The 24,395-nt window shown below is 47.2% G+C and overlaps 1 protein-coding gene across 3 annotated transcripts in view; it reads left to right on the forward strand.

Moving 5' to 3' along the window:
- Positions 1 to 24,395, forward strand: part of ARNT2 (aryl hydrocarbon receptor nuclear translocator 2) — a gene marked incomplete at both ends in the record, with an annotated part of 188,741 nt that overhangs the window by 69,089 nt on the left and 95,257 nt on the right. For all 3 annotated transcript variants that reach the window (XM_079699491.1, XM_079699492.1, XM_079699493.1), the window contains one exon: positions 2,231 to 2,444. In XM_079699491.1, coding sequence (XP_079555617.1) covers positions 2,231 to 2,444 — 214 coding nt within the window. The remainder of the gene's footprint in view (positions 1 to 2,230; positions 2,445 to 24,395) is intronic.

The raw sequence follows: 24,395 nt of genomic DNA on the forward strand, positions 1-24,395 counted from the left end.
AGCTGGCAGGTGAGCAGGCAGAAATGCATTGTGCACCTCCTGACCACTAGGATAGTGAAAAGCTTTTTCTCTGCATTTCTTTAATCCTTACGTGGACCTGCCAGGGTCCATGTTTGACATTAATCTCTTTACCTGCAAGTGACTGAGGATTAAGAAAGTGAAGAGAAGAGAGAAGGCAGTTATGCAAGTTACATGAGTCCTCCCCATCTTTCTCTCTCGGTTCCCAGGTAGGTTGTTGATGACAGCAACAGCTACATGTGTTAAGCGCCTACTGTGTGCCAAGCCTTTACTAAGTCCTTCACATGTAAGATCTCACCGAACCTCACAAAATCTCACTGAAAAAAGCATGTGAAAACACGGAAGCCGAAGATGTTCAATAGGGAGCCCAGACTTGCACGGTGAAGTGGAAGGGCCATAGTTGATGGTCTCCTTGTATGCCACAATCCGTGCCTTTAGACCTAACTGTTGGTTTAACTGGAGAATAAAAGCAAGGCTCATTCTGGATTCAGGGCACAGGACCTTGGTAATGAGTGACGTGCTCCCAGAAGACAAAAACTGGGGAGAAGGGTGTAGAAAGAGGGGCCCATGATGAGGGTGAGGCTCTGTTCCATAAGCCCTTCCCACAGTCCTTGCAAAAGGGCTGAAACTGTGAAAACCTACATGGAGTCATCAGCGTCCACTTCCTCTCCTCCAGAGACAGAGAATTCTCTGCTTTCCCAGACAACCTGTTTCATTTTTTCCAGTCCTTCCTGTTGGGAAGATCTTCTCCATACTGAAAGTAAAACCGCTGACCCAATCTTCTGAAATGAGTAAGCATCTAAGAGACATGGAACAGCAGAAGTGCCAAGCAAGAGAAATGGACAAAATAAACCTTTCCGTGAAAAAATGCTTGTACAGCCTGCTTCCACCCTAGATTCCCAGACAGAGGATGTTACAGTTGTGACTCAGCCAAGGGCTCAGAGGCACTGGCAAATCTCCCCAGTTTCTGCTCCCCAGCAGACTCACATTTTCTAATTTTCGGGCTTTTGGACCCCCCTCGGGACGGGCACTGAGGGTGGGGTCAGATGCTCTAGACTCCACGTCTTTTGCCTCCATGCAGATGGCCCTTCCTCTGTGTTACAGCGGGGCTTCCACCTAAGATTACACGTGAACAAAGGATTCTCAGCAAAAAGTGTCTGCCAACCACTGACTGGAAGGATCCCTTTGTTCTTCGGGCCCTGAGCAGTGTGTGAGGTTGTTAGAGAGGCGGCTGTGGACCCCAGCACACGGGGAAGACATAGCCCCCCAACTCCTGCAGGAACGGAGCCCCTTTCATTCAGCAGGAAAGGGCTCCTGAGCTTGATGGGAGAATGACAGGGTAGGTAGCCACACCTGAGCTGCCTGCAGGCCCTGCAAAGAGAAGACTTTTTAACAGAGTTGACTTTGCCCCCTCTGTGTCCCTCTCGGGATGATGGCCAGGCTTCCTGCCACCCATTCATTGATCCCAAGCAGCTTCCTTCCTGCCTTCACTGACAGTCATGAGCTGTGTGAGTGTGACTCCAGGGCTGGTGCAGTCAACCTCTCTTCTCACCGTAAAGTGACATGGACAATGCTAGGTGCCCTGCCACTTTCTGGGATTACTCTGAGAGTCTGTTGAGATGTTGGCTGTCAAGGAGTCCTGGAAGTTTGACAGACATGCAGGTGTAAGGTGATACTCTTATATCCACCGCCAGCATTCAGCTCAGAAAGGAAGGAAGAGAAGAAGGATGAGTGCACTCTGAGTGTGGCAGGTGGTGGCTGGGGAGACACCTGGTGCCTTTCCTTCTCTCCTCCCACTTTCCCATGGTCCCTCCCTCCCTTCCATGAGCCCCGTGTGTACCGGACCCTTCTGATCCAATGACATGACTGCAGTTTGAATATGTAGGTGAGGCCATTCACACCTCTGACAACCCAGCACTTCCTGGTGATCACTTCTTGCTCTCTCATTCCCCTGGGCTAGAAATTTCCTCTCTCCCTAAGAGAGGGCCAGTTAAGACAGGTTTAACAGTGTTTGGAGTAGCTGTATCTTAGGGCTAGTATAAGCTTCGTGCATTTTTACAGCTCATTTTCCCAAAACAAACAAGCAAAAGCCCCAAAACTGTTTGTGTATCACAATGAATTTCTGAATAAAAGTTGAAGGTTGCTAATAACACTATTTAATTGGCCTGGGTTTGTCCATGCTTGGTCCTAATCATGATTTTTTTCTTCCCAGGAACTGAAGCATCTCATCCTTGAAGCGGCTGATGGATTTCTGTTTGTAGTGGCGGCTGAGACGGGGAGAGTGATTTATGTGTCTGACTCCGTTACCCCCGTGCTGAACCAGCCCCAGTCAGAGTGGTTTGGGAGCACCCTCTATGAACAAGTGCATCCTGACGATGTGGAGAAGCTGAGAGAGCAGCTGTGCACCTCAGAAAACTCAATGACAGGTCAGTGTAGCTCTCTCTCTCAAGACTTTTCCCTGGAGAAAAATTTCTTTCATTAAACATATCAGGAAGCTGGAGGTCAGAAAAAATTGCCTACAGGTGAGGGATATATTTGACTTAGCTTGTGTAATAGCTTCATTCATCCTGTAGTGTTTTAAAATCTCATTTTTAATACATCATTTTTTCCCCTATATTTTACCTGCAATTAGGGCATGTCGCCCCTAGGAAGCACTGTTGACACATTAGTCACAACCACATGCTCTGAAATGAGGGTTATGCCTCAAGTGCATGATTATTTGTGAACCTGATTATAGGCACTGATTTCCCAGACCTTACTTACCAGAAATGAAATTTCTCATTGAGACGTTTAAATACAGTCAGCTCTGCTCTAACACAAAATACATGTCATAAAAATCACCGCAGTAAACAGAATCATGAAACAAAACCCACAGGGCTTAGTGGGAGAAAATGGGCTAGGAAGACAACACTCAAAAATTTGTCAGTGACAGGTAAGAACAAAACTAGGAACCTGATAAAAATGGGAGCACAGCTTGACACATTCAGTGGTTAAGAAATTTATAAATATTACCATAAATATGGCACTTGACCTTGAAACTGACTTGAAGTTTACTTATGGAAGTGAGCCTCAGAAGGGCTGCCACTTGGGTGTTCCTGTGAAATGATGCAAGGACAGTCATGTGAAATCAGGCAGAAATCAAAAACTGTAACACCAGATGTTGGACAGGTATGGCTCATAACACACACGGTAAATTGAGGCGGCTGCTGTGTGCCTGAGTGTGTGCATTTTGTGAATTCCTATGTGACTGAGTTCAGCTGGGTGCAGTTTTCTGTGTTCATCTAGTATTTCTTGCAGATGAAATCATGCATAAGCAAACACAAAATTCACATTCTGCTCAAATTGTCCCCCAGTGTATCAATGGCATTGGAACAGATTTGCATTTTCAAAACAAGTGTTATAGTAGAGTTGACTTATACCGTAATACTTGCATTCCACCTTATGATATATCTGTTTGTGCAGTGGTGTTCCTCCTGCCACACTGAGAGCTACTGGATTCTCATTCACTTCTGTGTCTGCCTGCAGAGCCTTACTCAGTGCTTGGCATGCAGTAGGCATTCAGCAGAAGCCTGGTGAGCAAATGAGGCAGTGCTTTGCTCATTGTAGTAGTCTGCTAGGGCTGCCATAAAAAAATACCACAGACTGAGTGGCTTAAACAACTGACATTTATTTTCTCAGAGTTTTGGAGGCTGAAAGTCCAAGATCAAGGTTTGGTTTCTGGTGAGACCTCTCTCCCAGACCTGTAGACGGCCGCCTTCTCACTCTGTGCTCACATGGACTTTCCTCTGTGTCCACAAATCTCTGGTGTCTCTCCCTCTTTATTTATTTATTTTTGGCTGCATTGGGTCTCTGTTGCTGCGCGCGGACTTTCTCTAGTTGCGGCAAGCAGGGGCAGCTCTTCGTTGTGGTGCACAGGCTTCTCATTGCGGTGGCTTCTCTTGTTGCAGAGCACGGGGTCTAGGTGCATGGGCTCAGTAGTTGTGGCTTGCAGGCTGTAGAGCGCAGGCTCAGTAGTTGTGGCACACAGGCTTAGTTGCTTCACGGCATGTGGGATCTTCCTGGACCAGGGCTCGAACCTGTGTCCCCTGCATTGACAGGCTGATTCTTAACCACTGCTCCACCAGGGAAGTCCCACTCCCTCTTTCTTCTTATAGGGACACCAGACCTACTGGATTAGGGCCGTACTCTTTTGACTTTATATGACTTTATTCACCTCCTTAAAGGCCCTGTGTCCAAATACAGTCACATTCTGAGGTTCTGGGGGGCTAGGATTTCAAGATATCAATTTAGGGGGGACACAGTCCAGTCCATAACACCTATGATAAGACTGAATCAGATGTTGTCAAAAGTGACAGCAGTACCACTGTTTCTGAACGATAATAGTCATTTTCTCAGTGTTGGTTATCAACGATACATGAAAAGGAGGGAGAAGATAAAGGATTAAGGTGTGAGGACAGAGCCTACATTGTGCTTATCTCGTGTCTCCTGAAATGATGACACGTGACCGTACTTGTAAAACAACGGCGCTGAAACAGACGCAAAGAAAGACGTGCTCTGCCATCCCCCAGCCTGGGGTGAATTAGAGAACTCCCTGTAGAAATCCTTGGGAACACACCTTGTAAAGTTAAATATCTGGGAGGGATGTGAAAGGGAAATAAAGCAGCCAGGAAGTGTTGGTTTGACAGCGGAAATCACCTTCCGTGGAAAGAGCTGTCTTTTTCCAGACTTCAGTGTCTGAACACAGGATGTGGCTTTTTGAAACCAGTCAGGAGACCCAGCTGGGGCAGTTGGTGGGGGAAGTGATGGTCAAGGGCAGGTCAGGCTCCGGGTCAAGGGTTTAGCTAGAGGGCTCACCAGAGTTGGGCGGACACTTCTGTCTGTGGGAAGTCTTAATGTGTCTGGCAATGTTTAAAGGGGCAGAGTGAACCACATTTGGACAGAAATGTCCCTGGAGTGGACACTGGATGGTGGTCTTGGCATCCTTCACCTCCAAAAAGTTCCTTGTGCTCTTTCGTGGCTTTTTTTCTTTTTCCTTTCCTCTCTTCCTTCCTTCCTTTCTTCCTTCCTTCCTCCCTCCCTCCCTTCCTTCCTTTCTTCCTTCCTTCCTCTTTCTCTCTCTCCTTTTTCTTTCTTTTTTTTTTTCTAAGAACACTGAACATGAGATCCCTCCTTACTCCATTTTAAAGTGCACGTTACTGCATCACTAACTACAGGTACAGTATTGAAAGCAAATCTCTAGAACGTACTCATCTTGCATAACTGAAACTTTATACCCATTAAGCACAAACTCCCCATTTCCCCTTCCCCGCAGCCCCTGGTAACCACCATTCCCCTCTCTGCCTCGATGAGTTTGACTACTTTGGGCACCTTGTATAAGAGGAATCGGGCAGGGCTTCCCTGGTGGCGCAGTGGTTGAGAGTCCGCCTGCCAATGCAGGGGACACGGGTTCGTGCCCCGGTCCAGGAAGATCCCACATGCCGCGGAGCGGCTGGGCCCGTGAGCCGTGGGCGCTGAGCCTGCGCGTCCGGAGCCTGTGCTCCGCAACGGGAGAGGCCACAACAGTGAGAGGCCCGCGTACCACAAAAAAAAAGAGGAATCAGGCAGTATTTGTCTTTCTGTGACTGGCTCATTTCACTTAGCATACTGTCATCTAGGTTCAAACCTATTGTCGCAAATGATAAGACTAACTTCTTTAAGGCTGGATAATATTCCATTGTATGTATATACCACATTTTCTTTATCCATTCATCTGTCAGTGGGCATTTGGATTGTTTCTGTATCTTGGCTATTGTGAACAATGCTGCAGTGAACGTGGGAGTGCAGATAGCTCTTTGAGATTCTGCTTGCAGTTCTTTTGGATATACCCTATAGCCAGAAGTGGGGCTGCTCCCAGGCAGGGTTGATTCTCATCCAGGCTCTCCTCATGTAACAAAAAAGGTGTTTACTAGAAGCTCTAAGTTTATGTTCTTCTAGCTTTGCAACACCAGCAGAAACTGTTAGCCTTCCCAGTACTTCCAGCAAATGTCCCAGGATTGGCTCTCTTGGATCAGCTTGGGACACCTGCCCTGCCCTATCCCTGTGGCTAAGGATTCTGAGCCAGGGTGTGAGGCCAGCTTCTCCATCCAAGGCACTTGGACCCAAGAGTTGGGGAGACGTGATTTCCCAGAGGAAATTAGGGCAGTCACTAAAAGTTGGCCCTGGCTGGGAGAGCCAGGCTCTGGGCGTTAGAAGTGATGCCCATGGGGAAGGATGGGTGTTCTCCTGGAGAACGGGGAGCACCTTCTCCTCTTACTGGGAATGCTGGTGATATTGGGGTTACAGGATTCTGGAGCTGAAGGAGGGCAGTGATCAGGTAAAAGTTTGATGGAGGGAGGGGCTGCAGAAATAATTACTGTGGGTCTTGGAGTGACCTGAGCCCCAGCTCACTGTATGGAAGGAGAGGAACCAAGGAGAGGCCCAGGCTTTCTAGGTGGTAGCAGAGCCTCTGACTATAACTGGATGTGCCCAAGGGGTGGGGTCGGAGGGCAAGCAGCGCAGCGAGCTGCCCAGCAGAGTGCAGAGAGAGCAAGTCCTTCTCTGTATCTTCCATGATCTATCCCAAGACCCCACCCACTCACCACCACTGTGGCTGCTGAACTCTGGAAGGCCCTGATGCTGGCAAGCAGAAACTGGAAACACCTTGTCAGTGACACTGTGCTGCGCAGGAAGTGCCTGGCGGCCCCGGCTGGCAAGCGGACGTGGAAGAGGATAACCCGTGGCCTCGTCAAGACTAGGTTTATTTGGCCCATTTCCCCACTTTGCTCTTCTGTGGCTCTGTTTCTGCTTGACTCTTCCTTCATTCAGAGAATTGGGTCAGCCTTTTGGTTCAGTACAGGGAAGAACTTTGCAATAGTTAGAACCGTCCAAAGGCACAAAGAGTGTAAGCCAAGGCTGAATTAACCTCCCTCCCTCCCTCCCTCCCTCCCTCCCTTCCTTCCTTCCTTCCTTCCTCCCTCCCTCCCTTCCTTCCTTTCTTTTCCTTCTTTCCTCTTTCTCCCCCTTTCTTTATCCAGTCACTACTTTTTAAAAATCATTTATTCATTCATTCAACAATTACCTGTTTTGCATGGCCACAGAAAGGTCATTTGGGATGCAGTCTCTCCTTCCCAATCACCGACAGGAGTTTCCAGCTGTTGTTGAATGAGTGGACCCCCATTTCTTAATTGTTCCAAATTATTTGTGATAATTTGGGGAGAGCCCCAGCCAGGTCGGTCCCTGAGGCCTTTGGCCGGAAAGCTCCTGTGCATGATTCACATGTCCCAATCAGCTGTGATTAAGCTTCCCTATCTCCCCGAGAGCTTCACTGAAGTCCAGAGATACTTTCAGCCTTGGATCACAGGATTTGGCCGGGCCGTGGTCCGGGCACAGATAGCAGCTCACCAGGAAGCGGTGCTCAGCCAGCTCTGCCGGCTGACCTGTCATCACGCTGTTTCTGGGAGAGGTTAAAGATGCTGCATCTGCTGTACAGTCTCCCTGCTCGTCCGCGAGAGGGGATGCCTGTGGGACCCATCGCACGTTTTGCTTTTATTTTCTCACTCAACCCTAACAGTGAACGATTAATAACTATAATAAACTTACATTCTTATAGCACATTTTTACCACTTTAGTGGATATGAACCGGGGCTGCACCTGCATCTCCTAAGAGCATCTTAGAAATCACAGGCCCCCTGGGCCTACTGACTCAAGAGCTACATTTTAATGAGATCCCCAAGGGATTTATATGCACATTCTAGATTGAGAAGCCCTGAACTAAAGAATTTAGCAAGTTGTGGTTGGGGTCTTGCAGCTGCTGGGGTCGGGGACATCCTTCGACTGCAGGGACCGGCAGGAAGTGGTGGGATTGGCCCCAGCAACCTCTGCTCCCCAGCTTGGATTTGCCCAGCTCTCGGGCCTGAGGCCAGGCCTTTGGGGAGAGCATTTGGAGGAGCAGCCCTTGGAGGCTTGATGCCCAGGGCACTGGCTGGCCAGGCAGGGGCATGAGCATGCACAGAGCAGCCTGCAGCCCTGGGACCTCGCTCTGCAGTCCACACATGGCAGACTGTCCACCAGGGTCAGGAGGAGGTTTGCAGGGTCGGCAGTTATCCTTCCCTGCAGAAGAGGAGGAAAGCAAGGAGCTGAGGGCGGGCTCACACCGCGCCCTCGTGGACCCGGTCTGGAGCAGAAGCAAACCAGTTACGCGTGACGCCGCGGAGGACAGCAGGCCCGCCTGGGAAAAGAGCTGACGGTAGTCAGCATTCAGCCTCACCCACCCAAGGCAGCTGGGCCTCCTTCGTAACACTTTGCAAAGGAGGGCAAGGACAAGATTGTGTTGGACTCAGCCACGCAGTTGGGTCCTTCCGGGAAGAATGTCAGGCCAATAATTGTTCCCCCAGGGGTCCCATGAAGTCCACCCCTGTGATATCAGCTCTGGAAAAATATAGTCTGTTTCCAAATGTCAGTCACGAAGGTAACTTCATGAAAACCATACTTGCAAATCTATAGCTTATTTTCTTTGGAATAGCCACACTTAGTCTTTGGACTAACGCCAGACTCGGAACTCCTAAACGCATTCATCAGTCCCTTTCTTGCCATATTAGGTAACGTAGATAAATGTGCCCCCCCCAAAAAAAATCCTTATTTTTATCTGAGTCAATTATTAACACTGTTATTGGGTTTCTGCTGTTTGAAATAGAAATAAAGTGTTTTAGTGGCAAGCAAAGCATGTTTATTTGATTCAGGCTCCTTAGAAATTGCCCAGTTGTGTAGTAAACACTTAGGCCACCAGAAACAGCGTTTAGAGTTGGGTCGCCAGAGGTGCTTGGTAAATGCACGTGAGAGTGCAATCGGAGAATCACAGGCTGGTTAGTTTCATTTCTTCCTAGTGACTTTTCCACTAGAAACCGCAACCTACTTAGATCTGTTATCCCAGATGTTTCTCTGGCACCAGTTCAGTTCTTTCTCATTGTTAAATATTTATACAACCTGCCTTGTTTTGCTTTGCTACATACATAGCATGTTGTTGCTGTGTTTTTCTCACATATTTTACGTTGAAAGATATTTCATGAATCTGGACAGATTTCCAGCTTGGGTCGCTGGGTTCATTATCACTCTGGTGTCACCGCGGATAAAGGAGTTGGGCATTGTTTTCACACACGTCGCAGATTGTGGCTGGACAGCCAGCTTCCCTGCCATCAGGGAGAGCAGAGAGAGCTCACCCCAGCCTGCATGTGTGCTCACCAGGGCGGCTGAGGGGTGAGATGGGGTGGGCACGGGGGCCGAGGGGAGACCGCTGGGGGTCGTGGAAGCATCCCCGACTGGTCTATCCCAGTCAGATAGACCTGGTGACAGTTCTCGGTTCATGGCCCTTTATTTTGGGTGAATGACTTAATCTCCCCGGGCTAAGTTTCCTCACCTGTAGATGCAGACAATAATATGCCCCCTACAGGACTGCGTTGAAGCATGCACGACAGGACATATGGGATAGTATTAATGATTGTGTTTGAGAATTGTGGAGATTTCATTCACTTTTTTTTTTTTTTTTTTGCGGTACGCGGGCCTCTCACTGTTGTGGCCCCTCCCGCTGCGGAGCACAGGCTCCGGACGCGCAGGCCCAGCGGCCATAGCTCACGGGCCCAGCCGCTCCGCGGCATGTGGGATCTTCCGGGACCGGAGCACGAACCCGCGTCCCCTGCATCGGCAGGTGGACTCTCAACCACTGCGCCACCAGGGAAGCCCTCATTCACTTTTAAATAACTGAAAATTATATTTAAACACTGATGTGGATCAGTGGTTTTCCAAACTATCTGTCTTGCTTGCTTTATTTCTCTTCTTACCCCCATAAAGCGTGTCTTAGGATTTTGGCACTGTTGACAAGGGAAGGTGGGTAGACTTTGACCTTTCTGAGTTTTGCCCAGTTATGAAAGGATGGCTTCCCCCTCCCATGCTGTGCTTGAGATCATCCATCACACATTCAGGAGGAGGAGAGGGGTTGAAGATGTGCTTACTCTCTTTCTCTCTTTGTTCTGTTGGTTCATTCATTCATTCATTCATCCAGCACATATTTATTGAGTACTAACTCACTTTGTGCTGAGTGTTGGGAATATAGTGATGAACAAAACTGACGCAGTCTGGCTCTCCTGGAGGTTAAAGTTTAGTGGGGAAGAGAGACAGCAAAGAAATAATCACGTGTAACACACACAACACACCATGACAAGTGTTAAGGAGGAAAAGTCCACCGGGGGCATGGAGAACAAATAACATAGGACCTGGCTCATCCGGGCAGATTGGAGTGGGCTCTTGTGAGTGAATGAGGCTTAGCGACATCTGGGAGCTAAATGTTACCCGAGGAGACGGTGAAGGGTGAGGGAAGTGGATGCTCAGTCCCAGGGCAGTAAGTACCCAGGCCACTGCAGGTTTTCAACCAGAGGAGTCCCGGGATCCATGGTGCTTGTGAGAAGCTCACTCCGGCTACAGAGTAGAGAACATGCTATGTGGGAGCCAGCCTGGATGGGGGGAGTCAAGGTAACGAGGGTGTGGGAATTATCCTGGGGCGGTGATGCAGGCAGGGGTTAGGATGGTGTCTTAGTTTCCTTGAGATGCAGTCACAAATTACCACAAACTGGGCAGCTTAAAACAACAGGAATTTACTCTCTCACAGTTCTGGAGGTGAGAAGTCCAGAATCAAGATGTCAGCAGGGTGGAGTCCTCCTGTAGGCTCTGGGGGAGACTCTCTCAGCTTCTGATGGTGGCCAGCAATCCCTGACGTTCTGAGTCCCGCCCACTGCCCCCTGTCTTGGGCAAGACCTGCCACTTTGCACTGTCTTCATGGACAGAGCAGAGCCAGCCACAGTCCAGAGCCAGGGCCAAGGACGTGTTGTGCTGAGAGCAATGGAAGGTCGCCACGGCTGAGGGCAGTCTCAGACGGGGAGAGAGCAGGGGTCCAGGTCAGGGCCCGAAGCTAGAGAGGGAGCTGGGCGATGCTAGGATGGCCGAGGGCAGGGAACAAGCAGGGCACATCATAGAGGGGAGGTGGAGTTTGTCCTCCAGCTTGGGCTGTATTCTGCTGTGACACAGACCTGGCCTGCTCAGGCCTGTCTCTGCCCGTCTTCAAGGTACAGAATCAGTTTCCAGATGTAGGACTTAGATGGTTGGTGCAGCCACTGTGCCTGCGTTTTCTGAGGCTTCCTTTGGAGTCAGGCCCTGCAGCTAGGGCAGGGCACCCATCCCCTCACCAGACCCAGACTCTTTTCTCTTCCTGTCCTTGCCTCCCCTTGTCTCAGGACCTGTCCTGCGTTGTCCGGAGTAACAGCTTGTTGGGAAAGGGTCCAAAACTTAAGTGTGCACAGCTTTACAAGTCTGCAAGAGGCCTGCCTAGGAATGGCACTGAATGATTGGGTTTTCCATTCATCATGGAGCACACCTCTGCCAAGAGAAGTTACGGAGAGGCACACAGCCTCCTGCACAGAGGGGCTTCCAGGAAGGCAGGGAGGCATCCAGGGATGCAGGTGAAACAGCCGCCACTGGGAGTCTTGTGTTCATTGTATTTATGTACAGCCAAGTGGATTCTCCCCTTTGGTGTTAGAGAACCAGCCGCTTCCCCTTCAAGTGAGAGCCTCCCTGGGTGAATCGAGGGAGCCCTCGGCCTCTGCCCAGGCTGTGCCATTGCTCAGTCGGGCAGCCAGGTTTGAGAAGAGAGGGGAGCAGGCCATATCCAGGGAGAGTAGTCTTTTCCCAACTAGTAAGAGCAGTGAGTCCTGAGAAAGGGAGAGCCTGAGGTTAAAGTTCTTAAATAGGTCAGCATACACATTTTCCATCCCATTATGAAGGTATGTGAATTAGACTTGAGAACTCTAAATCTTGCTTCAAATTCACGCCCAGATTTAACCATATCAAAGAACCACTGGTGCGTTTCTCTGAAACGCTAAAATCACCTCCTAAAAATCTGTTCTCTACATGCTCATTTTTGTATCCTGGCTTTTCTTGAACTGAGGAACATCCAAGAGGCGCTTGAAACACAGCTGCTTTGTAAATAAGTTTTTTAAATTCCCAGCCCCTGAAACAGTGGTTCTCAAGCTTGATGCACATCAGAATTTTATTGAATGTTTTAAAAATTCTAATGTCAGGGCTTCACCACGTTTCTCTGATTTTAAGCCCAGGCATCTGTATTTGTAAGAGCAGCCCTGGTGATTCCAGTGTGAACCAGAGGTTGAGAATTGCTGTATCCTGGTGTATCCCCTGCCAAATAAAACCCAATCCAATCAAATAATACAGCCCCATCTGTTTTACACTAGGAGAGAGATTTCAGCAAGATCAAAATAACAAAGAAACAAAATGTTAAAAATGTAATCATGTAGCAACATGATTGAAAAATGAGCAGCTTCAGCTTTTTAGAACCTGTTTGCAAGAGTCTTGATTTCTTAATGAGGTATCTTTTGTCCTAAGTTTGATGCTCAAGAAATAAAGACCTTTTTTTTTCCTTCCATGTATAAGAGGAAACTATAACAAAAATAATCTATAAGTAGCATTGTTTTTAGGCAGATGAAATTATTTGGAGTTAGTTTGGGACATTTGAAAAGACACATGGAGTCATTGCTCCCTGCTGGTATGATTTCGGTTTCAGTAATATTCTCACGTGATGGTCACATTGTGTAATGCTTTGGTTAAAAATAACTTAATTGCAAAAACCCCAGCGTGATCAAGAAAATTAAAATAGTTTCCTTTGGTTTCACTAAAAAAAGAGACATATTTCCTCTGAAAGGTTGTGACTCATGCCAAATGGTTAAATAAAAATGCACATATAGCACTGATCTTTCCTGTTTATTGCTTTCTCAGTAGAAGCTAATTGAGGAAAACATCTACATTTGGTTTTCCCTTTGTTTTTGTTTTTTAACATCTTTATTGGAGTATAATTGCTTTACATTGTTGTGTTAGTTGCTGCTCTATAACAAAATGAATCAGCTGTGCATATACATATATCCCCATATCTCCTCCCTCTTGCATCTCCCTCCCACCCTCCCTATCCCACCCCTCTAGGTGATCACAAAGCACTGAGCTGATCTCCCTGTGCTATGTGGCTGCTTCACACTAGCTATCTATTTTACATTTGGTAGTATATATATGTCCATGCCACTCTCTCACTTCGTCCCAGCTTACCCTTCCCCCTCCCCATGTCCTCAAGTCCATTTTCTACATCTGCATCTTTATTCCTGTCCTGCCCCTAGGTTCTTCAGAACCTTTTTTTTTCTTTTTTAGATTCCATACATATGTGTTAGCATATGGTATTTGTTTTTCTCTTTCTGACTTACTTCACTCTGTATGACAGTCTCTAGGTCCATCCACCTCACTACAAATAACTCAGTTCTGCTCCTTTTTATGGTTGAGTAATATTCCATTGTATATATGTGCCACATCTTCTTTATCCATTCATCTGTCGATGGACACTTAGGTTGCTTCCATGTCCTGGCTCTTCTTTTCTTATCCACCAGTTTTCTCAGGCTGTGATCTGACGGGTGGGTTTCAGTTCTCCCCTCTCTGGTGATGATGTAAGTTACTCTCCAGTGAGTGACTGACAGTGTCATTCTTTAACCTTGAGTTGAAGGCTCATATTCTGGGGACCTAGAGTCACTAGAGCTGTGCATTGTATGGACCTCAGAGGTCACACGGGCTGACTCTTCTCTGGATCATGCAGCTCCTTTCAGAGCACGCCTCTGGAGTGGGCGCCTGGCTCCTTCTGGAGTGTCCGCAGGGGCAGAGCTGACGGCCTCGGCAGACAGCCCTGTCTGCTTTGGGATAATATCCCTGTGCTCAGTCAGTTTGGTCACCCCAGCCCCTGTTCTAACCAGCACAGCTGACTTGTCTGATAGGACTGGGAGTCTGCACACACACACACAACGCACACACGTGGGGCGGCGAGTGAAGGACATGGACTTGGGAGACAGAGTCTGCCATGAGTCTGGGTCCTGGTTTCACTCTTGCCTGGCGAGGCAACCTTGAACAGAGGCCGGGTTCTCTCTGGGCCTTGGTTTCCTCCTCAGGGTTGGAGTACGGCTGGTGCCTAAGACGGTGCCTGGCCTGTGCTGCGGGCTCAAAGCTTGTGGGCATCCACTCCCTGCAGCCGGCAGCCTTGGTCTCAGGTGGAGTCTCCAGACACCACGCCTGGTTGGGGGTTCGTGCACACACCTCCTAAAAGAGCCCCCGAAGAGGAATGGTGAGGGAGAGGCAGTGTGGGTCAGAGGAGGCGCCATACCAGGTTGGGTTCAGGAGAGATCAGCTTCAGCCTGATGCCTCAGGGAGCTCGTGCCAGAGTTTGTCCCACCTGGAGGAAAGGAAGAGGGCTGTCATTGGTCACAGACCTCAAGGGGTGCGTGTAACTCCCAGGCACCTTTAGGCCAGGCGGCTTCCAAGTGGCTCCAAGGATACGCCTCTGAGAAGATGCACATGTGAGCCGTTAGCTGAAGCACCTCCAGCAGCTGGAAGAGGGATCTGCCAGTCAGATTGTACAAGACATCAGGGAATTTGGCTGGGACAATAGCAGTGGCCACGACATCCCTAGAAGTAAAGAAGCCCGAGGGCGGAGATGATGATCCTCAGGCTTGCCCACAAAAGCAGCTGAGGTTTGTCCTAGACAGCCTGACAAAGCAAGTCTTTGGATTCCCCACTGTCCCAGCTCTCTAGCACTGGCAACAGCCAGGCCCAAGACAGAAGCCAGCTCCCAGGGCTTGACCACTAAGTCTTCATGGATGAAGGGGAAACCTCTTCCCGGGAGGCAAATTGCATGTCTTTATTTAATCCAACAGATATTTATTTAGCACACGTCACTGTGTTAGAAACTGAAAATACAGCTGTGGGTGAAACAAACATGGTCATCATCTATGATGGAGCTCTTGGTGTGGCTGGGGGAAAATAGCAAACATGGTCAGACGAATATAGAATTTAAATGGTGATGTGTTCTAAGGGGAAAAAACAGGAGTCTAAACACAGTAAGAGGGGACCCCGACTCCCATGTTAGCAGTAGTAGGGAGAGTGGCACAAGGAAAGTCCTCTCTGAGGAAATGATTGCTAAGTTGGGACCTGAAGGATATGAATAGGGATTAGCAACCTGTAGGGCCTGGAGTGTCAAGAACTTCCCCAGCCATGGGACCAACATGTGAAAAGGCCCTGTGGCAGGGAAGTGTGATGGGGGAGGTGAATAAGGCCATGGAGTGTGATGGGGGAAAGGCCAGGACGGTGGCAGCCACGGAGGACCATTATGCATTAGAATTTACTCAAAGTGCAAGAAGCAGTCCCTGAAAGCACGTTATCATGCTCCGATTTTCATTTTTATGCATTTTCTGGTGCAGGGAAAGAAATGGTTTTATTTGGAATCCAAGAATGAAAGGAACTAATATATACATACTACCTGAGGTGCTCTGTGAAGTAACTTCGCAAATATTTCTCATGTAATGCTCATGACAAGCCGTTTTTTGTTTTTGTTTTTTTACATGTGGATATCCAATTGTTCTAGCACCTTGTTGAAAAGACTGTCCCTTCTCCACTTAACTGCCTTTGCATCTTTGTCAAAAATCACTTATCGCTGTGTGTGTCGGTCTATTTCCGGACTCTCTATGCTGGTCTGTTGATGTCTTTGTCTATTCATACACCAGTTCCACAGTGTCTTGGTCACTGCAGCTTTATCATGAAATCAGGTAGTGTTCATCTTCCAACTTTGTTCTTCTTCTCTAGAGTAATTTTGGTTCTTCTAGGTCCTTTGCAGTCCCATATGAATTTTAAAATCAGCTTGTCTGATCCTACAAAAAAAGTGTGATGGGATTTTGATTGAGGTTGCATCAAATCTGTTGATCAATTTGGGAAGAACTGACATCTTCACAATATTGAGTCTTCTGACTCGTGAGTGCTGTATGCCTCTCCATTTATTTAGTTTCTCTTTAATTTCTGTCAGCATTATTTTGTTATTATCATGGTACAGATCTTGCATGTCTGTCAGATTGATCTCTAAGTATTTTGTATTTTTATGCTTTTGTAAATGGTATTTTTTTCATTTAAAGTTCTAATAGATGGAATATAGAAGTAGAATTGATTCTTTTTCTTGCCTGATTGCATTGTCTAGAACTTATATGTAAAATATAATGTAGAAAAGAAGTAGTGAGAGTGGATATCTTTGTTCTTTTTATGATCATACAAAGTATTTAGTCTTTCAACATTAAGTATTATCTTAGCTTCAGTTTTTCATAGACTTGAGATTTGAGTTATCTTCTACACAAAGTTTGCAGGGTGTTTTTATTACAAATTGATGTTGGATTTTGTCAGATACTTCTATGGCATCCATCATGATAATAGTATGGTTTTTCCTTTTTAGTTTGTGCATGCAATGAATTACATTGTTTGATTTTCAGAAGTAAAGCCAATCTTGCATTCCTGGGGTAAACTCTACTTGGATGTGATGTATTATACTTTTTACATATTGCTGGATTTGACTTGCTAACATTTTGTTTAAAAATTTTTATGTCCATGTTCATGAGGGATATTGGTCTGCAGCTTTTTTGGTTTTTGGGGGTTTTTTTCTGGTAGTATCTTTGCTCCACTGTCTTGTCACTTGCATTGACCCCTATGAGAAACCTGCTGTCATCTTTATCTTTGTTCCTCTTTTCTTCTCTGGCTGGTTTTAAGGTATTTCTCTTTGTCACTGGTACTGAACAATTTGATTATGATTTGGCTTAGTACAGTTTTCTTATGTTTATTATGCTTGGGGTTCATTTAGTTTCTTTGGTCTTCAGGTTTATAGTTTTCATCAAATTTATTTAAAATAGCAGCTATTCATTCTTCATATTTTTTTCTATCTCCATCTTTCTTTCCTGCATATTAGACTGGCTGAAGTTGTTCCACAGTTCACTGATGCTCTTTTTATTTTATTATCTTTGTTTCTTTTTCTTCTTAAAAATCCTTTTATCTCTGTGTATTTCACTTTAAATAGTTTTTTTCTATGTCTCCAACTTCACCACTCTTTCTTCTGTGATACCTAATTTGCTATTAATTCCATCCTGTGAATTTTTTATCTTAGACATTGTAGTTTTTGTATCCAGAATTTCAGTTTTTTCAGTGTTCAAGTTTTTACTGTCCTTTCTAATATTTCAGTTGGTGCTTTCCCTGTCCTCAGATAGTCTCCTCACATGCATGTGCTGATCAGTACCCTGGTACTGATTCAAGGGGGACCCTCTACAGATCTCTGGGGTTCTCTATGTGGACCTCTCTCCCTCCTGGTACTCTGTCCTGTGGATTCTAGCTGCTTGGTCTTCCTGGCCTCTCAGCTTGATTTCCTCAACTCAGGGAGTCAGCTGGGCACAGCCTGGGTGCCCTCTGCCTATGGTGCACCCTGAAGTTCTCCAGGTAGTGTGGTGGGGGATTGTAGGGCTCAACCTGTCTGTTTCCTATCTCTCACAGATCACTATCCTTCACTGCCTCATGTCCAGTGTTTTGAGCACTACTGTTCTATGTTCAACTGTTCAGCAATTTTGTCAGTTGTTTTGACTGTTTCAGAAGGGAAGGCAAATCTGGCCTCTGTTACTCTGTGTTGGTTGGAAGCAGAAGTCCTTATATTTCTTTGAATGTCTCTCCTCTGTCAGCTCTGTTTTGCATTTCCCGTGATGGATCTCCTGACTGTTCCCTCAGAATGTTAGATGTTTGCTTATCACACTCACCTCCTTTTTCTTTTTCTGTGATGTCTGGGGCAGTTTCTCAATGGATCTTTCTAATTCAGCAATTGAGTTTTCAGCAGTATCACTTTGTACTGCCTCTATTTGAGTTTTCAATCCTGAAATCATGTTTTTCATCTAAAACTAATCTTTCCTGGTCTCAGGTTGTTCTCTTTTTATTTATGAAAGATCTCAAATATCGCTGAGATTTGGTATTTCGAAATATTGTTTTCTTTCTTGGAGTGTGTTTCATGGAGTGGAGTGGTATTATTCTAACTTTTCAAATCACTTCCTTCCTTTTTAGGTACTGAATCTTTACATCTATTTAGCTACTTTTCCCCCTCCCTCACCTTTTTATTCATCCTACGTTCTTAACATTTATTAAGACTTAAGATGATTTAAGTCATTGTATATTTCTTTGAAACTTAATTTGTCTAGCTTGGGGGTCTGGTTGTCTGGGAGGGGCTATGAGGTTGTGCAGGCAGAGGCCGCTGTGTGCTCTGGATGTGGCAGCCTCAAGTTGGCAAGGGCATCACCCACTCCTCTCCCTAGAATGCTGCCCCTTGGAAGCAGCCTTTCCTCCTTTTCGTGGAGCAGGTTGGCTGCTGTAAGTCAAGGTGATGTGAGAACTCTGCCCCTGGCCTCTCTGGGTCCAGACTCTGGACCACTTCTCTGCTTTCTGACCCCCTAGTCTCTTTCCTGCTTGCAGATTTAGAGGCTTCTTTTAGGGGACCCTTTCACTTCCTTCCCAGGCAGCCCATTCTTTTGTATTTGTTGAGCTCATATTCATTCTCATCCCATCCTTAGATGTACTGTTTCTTGCAGAAATCCCTCCATGTTTCTGATCCATGTTTCAAGACCCCTTCCACTGTTTTTCTGCATGGGTACACGTCGTCCCTGCTACTTTTGTATTTCTTTGATCATTTCATTAGCAATTTGCAGGGGAGGCGAAGCACGACCTGAAGTTGCCTTCTTGAACTACATGTCAACCCGGGCTCTTTCCATACACCAGGCAGCCTCTCTGCAGCAGAGGACAGAGAGTAGGGTTAATCATCCACCCTCAGGCTTGCATTTCTGGCATTTTTGTAGCATGATACCCCAAGAGGAATGTATTTCTTTAAATCACACTCCAGCACATTCTAAACAGGATGAAGAATTTGTACTTTGTCTACAGATTAAATAGCAGAAGAGGTGCCGGCCGGCCACAGGGGGGACTGCAGGGTGACGATTTTATAATGAATAGCAGAGCCCCGGGCTGCAGCACGCGGCACTCCAGTGAATCCACGTCATGTTTGGAACGTGAGCGTTGGAGAAAGCTGTTAGGCTCTGGGGCTTTTCAGTGAGGTATGAGAGCTGTTGTTTAGGTGGATGAGATGGTGTGGCCTGTCACGCCTGCTGGTGCTGTCTGCCCCATCCCAAATCCTTGGTACGGATTTGCCCCAAATGTTCTGGTCTTGGGCTTGTCCCTGCACACAAGGCAATTATCCCTTGGATGCTCTGTGCTGATTTCACCGCCCTCCTTTTGCAGAGCTGCTGCCTACTCCTTGCCCAGTGAGCAACTCCTTACCACCTTCCCCAGATGGTGGAGTGGGGAGATGGAAGGATTGACACAAAAACCAGACTGCTTGGCTGGGAGGCTCCTTCTGAGTGTCTGCGGGGCCTCTTAGTCACCGTGCTCAGTCCTTTTTGCCAGCCCTAGCTAAGGGTCCCTGTGAGCCCTTTTGCGTATTTTGTTATTTCACAGCCACAGGCGAGAGTCCTGACCCAAACCCCAGCCGCTAGCTTCCTTGGTCCAGAAAAGCAAAAGGGCTCAGAGGAGGGATGTTTCCCCTCAAACCTATCCCTGCCCCCGAAAACAGTTCACTCTGTGGGTCAGCCAGGAGCCTGGTTCTGCTCAGTGATCATGATTGCTCTTGCCAACGGTCACTTCTTCCCAGCGTTGATTTAGAAAAAAAGCACAACCGAAAAGTTGACAGTTACGTTTTATTTGGAGACCTTACTGAGGACTATAGCCTGGGAATCAGTCTCTCAGACTGCTCTGAGGAACTCTTCCAAAGAGATAAAGGAAGAGCCAGGATATACAGTAACTGCCCTACATACGAACCTTCAAGTTGCGAGGTTTCAAAGATGCGAACGTGTGTTCGCATGTCCAATCACGTAAGTTAGTTCATGTGTCTGGCATCCCTTGTCACGTGTGTGCATCCTCTACAAGTGGTTGTGCTTTTGTGTACTTTACTGTACAGAACTGTACAGAGTACAGTATCTTTATTTCAAGCTCAGGATGTCCAGAAGCAAGCCTCAGAGCCCGTTGGTGTAGCTGGTACTACTGTACTTTTCAAGGTACTGTACTGTAAGATTAAAAGTCTTTTCTTTATTTTTTGTGTTTGTTTGTTTTTTATGTATTATTTGTGTGAAAAGTATTCTAAACCTCTTCCAGTACAGTACTGTAGAGCCAGTTGTGTTAGTTGGGTACCTAGGCTAACTGTTGGACTTATAAACAAGTTGGACTTAACGAATGCGCTCTTGGAACGGAACTCGTTCGTATGTAGGGGACTTACTGTACAGGAGTTTTTGCTAAAAACAAAAACAAACAAATAAAACCAGATAGTTGAACATGAAAAAATTACCGTTACTCACAAAAAAATAGACATCTCAGGGATGTTAGTCCTTCCTGTGTATGGGAAGATGCAGTGAGTCTGGGCTCATTGAAATCATTCCTTTGATATGCATCTTAACTCTCTGGGGCCAGTATCCTGTTTTTCTCCATCCTGAATCCCCTCAGGGCGCACCACAAGGTGGCTGCAGTGGTTGATGGCTTGATGGCAGGCAACATTTGTTGTTTACCGGAAAGGCAGGAAACAATTTTTTGTCCATACCAGCGAGCTTTTTTGCTGCGGACTGAATGAACGCTGTCCCTGGATACTTGGGACAGTGAATCCCAAGCCTGGCGTCTCTGTTTCCCTGAGTGTCAGAGGTAGGCAACATTGGATAGTAATGCTAGCCTTACAGGTTTTTTGCTTCTGAAATAGAAATTATTGTTATTCTTATATAAATCATACGAGTTTCCCCAGACAGTTCTGGGGCAGTTAGAAGTTTTGCTTTTACAATACAATGTGGCCTACGCAAAGCACATTCAACGTTTGTTGCCAAAGACATCAGGGGACGGATAGGTCTGTCGGAAGCACATTTCCTAAACATCTGGAATCTCTGGCTCTCCTGCCTCTGTGTGAAAGACAGTGGAACAGCCCTGAAGGCTGGACTCTTCTGTTTGCTTCTGTTCATGGCGTTCTGGCCTTTTGGGCCCTGGGGTTAGGCCCCAGCCTCTCTCCCCCTGAGCTCCACCTGGACAGGACTGTACCCCATTTGCAGACCCCTCCCTCCACTGTCCTGCACCCTGCTCAGATCCCTTGGCTTGGGACACACCTCCCCTCTAGCTCCACCTCTCTGGACCTCCAGGGCTCCTCTAATGCCGCCTCTTCCAGGAAGCTTCCCTTGATACCCCTTTGTGCTCTCTGACATGAAGCACTCTCTTTCTGCTCTGTGCTGCCTTTGCACTTGGTCTAGACTTCTTCTCCAGCCCTCAGTTGAGTTGGTTGAATAGCTGGCAGAGAACGGTGCCTTGTCTCCCCCTAACCATGAGCCTGCTGGAGCTTGCACTTTGAAGTTTCTATGGAATAGAGCCAGTTCCTAGATTCTTGCTCCCTGCGAGCCTTTCAATGTTCATGAGCTTCCATGTGCCCTCTTTCGACAATATTATTTTGACAAAAAACTACTGCTCTGTGTGGTTTATTTCCATCTCAGGGTAATTGGGCTGCCTTTTGTAGTCCCTTCTTGTCCAAATTCACCGCATGCCACCACCCTCTCCTGCCAGCCTGAGCCGTGAGCACCGGATGTGATATGGAAGAACCCTACCCAGCATACGGTCTAGGTGGGGAGAGTTTAACACAGCGTGTAACTCGAGCTGGGTAAGGAAGCGTCCCTCGGTTGCTGCCATTAGACTGTGTGTCTTTTCTTACAAAACCCTTTCCAGAGTCAAGTGCCAGTGTCTCAGTGTATAAATAGTTGTGAACTGGCTAGTGTGACACACAGCCTGCCCTTCATTGGATGTCACCCAGCTTTCCCTGCCTGGATAACCATACAGAACCAGGGGCCCAGGTTACTAGGGGAGGGCCCTTGTTTACTGCCCCTGTGTTGTTGAGGAGATCTCAGGAGCTCGGCTTCCAGTAGCTGCTCAGGTTTCCTACTGCCAAAGGGAGGTGCAGTGAGGCTTGAGGTGGGTGGAGGTGCTCTGAGACAGAAGCCCTAGTCCTAAAACTTCAGGGATCCTTTAGAAAATAGGGGGAAAAAAGACTCATGGGACATTGATTAGAGCACGTGAAGATTGTAATTCAGTCACCATACAGTCATGACAGCTTAACCTCCGTGGTAGGTGGTGGCGATTCAGGACAGAGCTATTGGACACCTAACGTGTGGGAGACACCTGGCCTGGGGGACACGAAGAGATCCAAGTCATCTGACCAAGTACAGTAAGTCCCCTACACACAAACGAGTTCCATTCCAAGAGTGCATTCATAAGTCCAGTTTGTTCATAAGTCCAACAGAGTTAGCCTAGGTCCCCAGCTAACACAATTGGCTCTGTAGTACTGCACTGGAATAGGTTTATAATACTTTTCACACAAATAACACATAAAAGACAAACACAAAAAATAAAACATTTTTAATCTTACAGTGCAGTACCTTGAAAAGTGCAGTAGCGCAGTACAACAGCTGGCATTCAGGGGCTGGCATCGAGTGAACAGGCAAGAAGAGTTACTGTCTGGAGGAGGGAGAGGAGGTGGGAGATGGTAGAGCTGAAGGATCGTCAGCAACAGGAGACGGAGGGCAAGCTGCGATGTCACTCACACCTGATGTTGATGGAACGCAAGTTCACATCTTTGAAAGTTCACAACTTGAAGGTTCATGCGTAAGGGACTTAGTAGCTATGATGTTAGGGAAAATGGTGGACAGTATATTCAAAGGTTCCCCAAGCTTGCCCCCCGCCCCCGATTATTCACTCAAACATGAATCTAGGTTCTACTGGGAAGGGATTTTACTGATGTGATTAAAGTCCCAAGTCAGGTGACCTTAAAAAATGAAGATTATCCAGGTAGGTCTGACCCGATCAGATAGGCCATTTAAAAGCAAATCATTTTATCTGGCTGGTGACAGAAGGGAAAGTTGGAGAGACCCGAAGCACGAGAAGAATACCGTTGCTGGCTTTGAAGGTGGAGGGGACCGTGAGAAATGGTCTGTGAAGGTCTCCCTGAGAGTGACTCCCCCCACAAAAAAAGCCAGAATGGAAATGGGCACTTCCGTCCAACAGCTGCAAGCAACTGAACCTGCCAAGACCTTAAATGAGTTTGGAGGTGGTGTCTTCCCAAGAGCCTCGAGACAAGAGCCCAGCCCAGCCAACACCTTCAGTTTGGCCTTGTGGGACCCTGAGCAGAAAACCCAGTCAAGTCCACCCAGACTTGGACCTAAAGAACGTGAGCTAATAAATAGGTGTTGTTTTAAGCCTCTGGGCGTGGGATAATTTGCTACAGGGCAATAGAAAGGAACACAGGTATTAGCGGGTAGAGCATTCCCTGGGCTGTCGGGGGTTCCCAGAGGAATAGGAGAGGATCCCTGCCCTGAGAAGCTCACATCCTGCCACCACCAGTAAATGGTTGCATGTGGATTTGAAATAGTACAGCAGTGTTGCAGACGAGATCATTATGAATGTGTTCTTGATGAGGAAAATGTGAAAAAGAAAGGCCTTCTTTCTAGAGCAAGAATTTTAGAGGGAAGGGGAAAGAGAAGCGCTTTCTGATACATTTCATCTCGTGACTTCACTTTCATGTTCATCTCCAAGCATTTGCAACAAGTCAAACCCTTGAATGTGACTCAGGCAGTGCTCCTGGGGTAGCATTAAGCCGGTGCAGCTCAGACCAGAGCAGCATGAGTTGAGCCAGCCGCTCCACTTGGGCCCCCAGAGGGTTTCTTTAGAATGGAGCTTTCCCACTCCGCCCGAGCATTAACTCCCCCTTCCCAAACCTGAGTGAGCTTTTACTTTTTGTGAACATGTCCCGCTGAACCAGGGACTGCATTGCTCGCACACCCTGTTCTTCTGAGAGGCTCTTGGAGAGCTGCCCCCTACCTCTAAAGACAAAATGGAGACCCGTCCAGGGGCAGAGGGGCCCGAGCGAGGGACAGGAGGGCTAGGTGACCTCGAATCTAGCAGAGTTTCTCAATCTTCCTAGGGTGAGATCCATCTCTCACTCTGATTCCCTCTGAGATCACCTGTAAAGAGGGACCATATGTATATAGTCTATCATCCAAACCTGGACACTTCGGGAGTGGAAAGAGACCCTACTAATAACTATGCTGGGACATTGGGCAAAAGCCAGGACGGGCAGGTGTGGTCATTCTAACCGTGCCTGCCCTGAGGGGTGCTGCTCCTTCCATAACTCCATCCAAATATAGACATAAATCCATTCCAGTGATGTCCGAGGAATGGTTGAGACAGGCTAGCATAATCTACAGGTCTCTATTAAATCAGAGGGAAAAACTGAAAAGCAGGAAACGCACACACAGTTAAGAATTACAAGGAAAAAAACCTTGCATTTTCCTAGTCTAGGTTTCTGATCCTGAAGC

This window comes from Hyperoodon ampullatus (assembly GCF_949752795.1).
Source record: "Hyperoodon ampullatus genome assembly, chromosome: 3".
NCBI lineage: Eukaryota > Metazoa > Chordata > Mammalia > Artiodactyla > Ziphiidae > Hyperoodon > Hyperoodon ampullatus.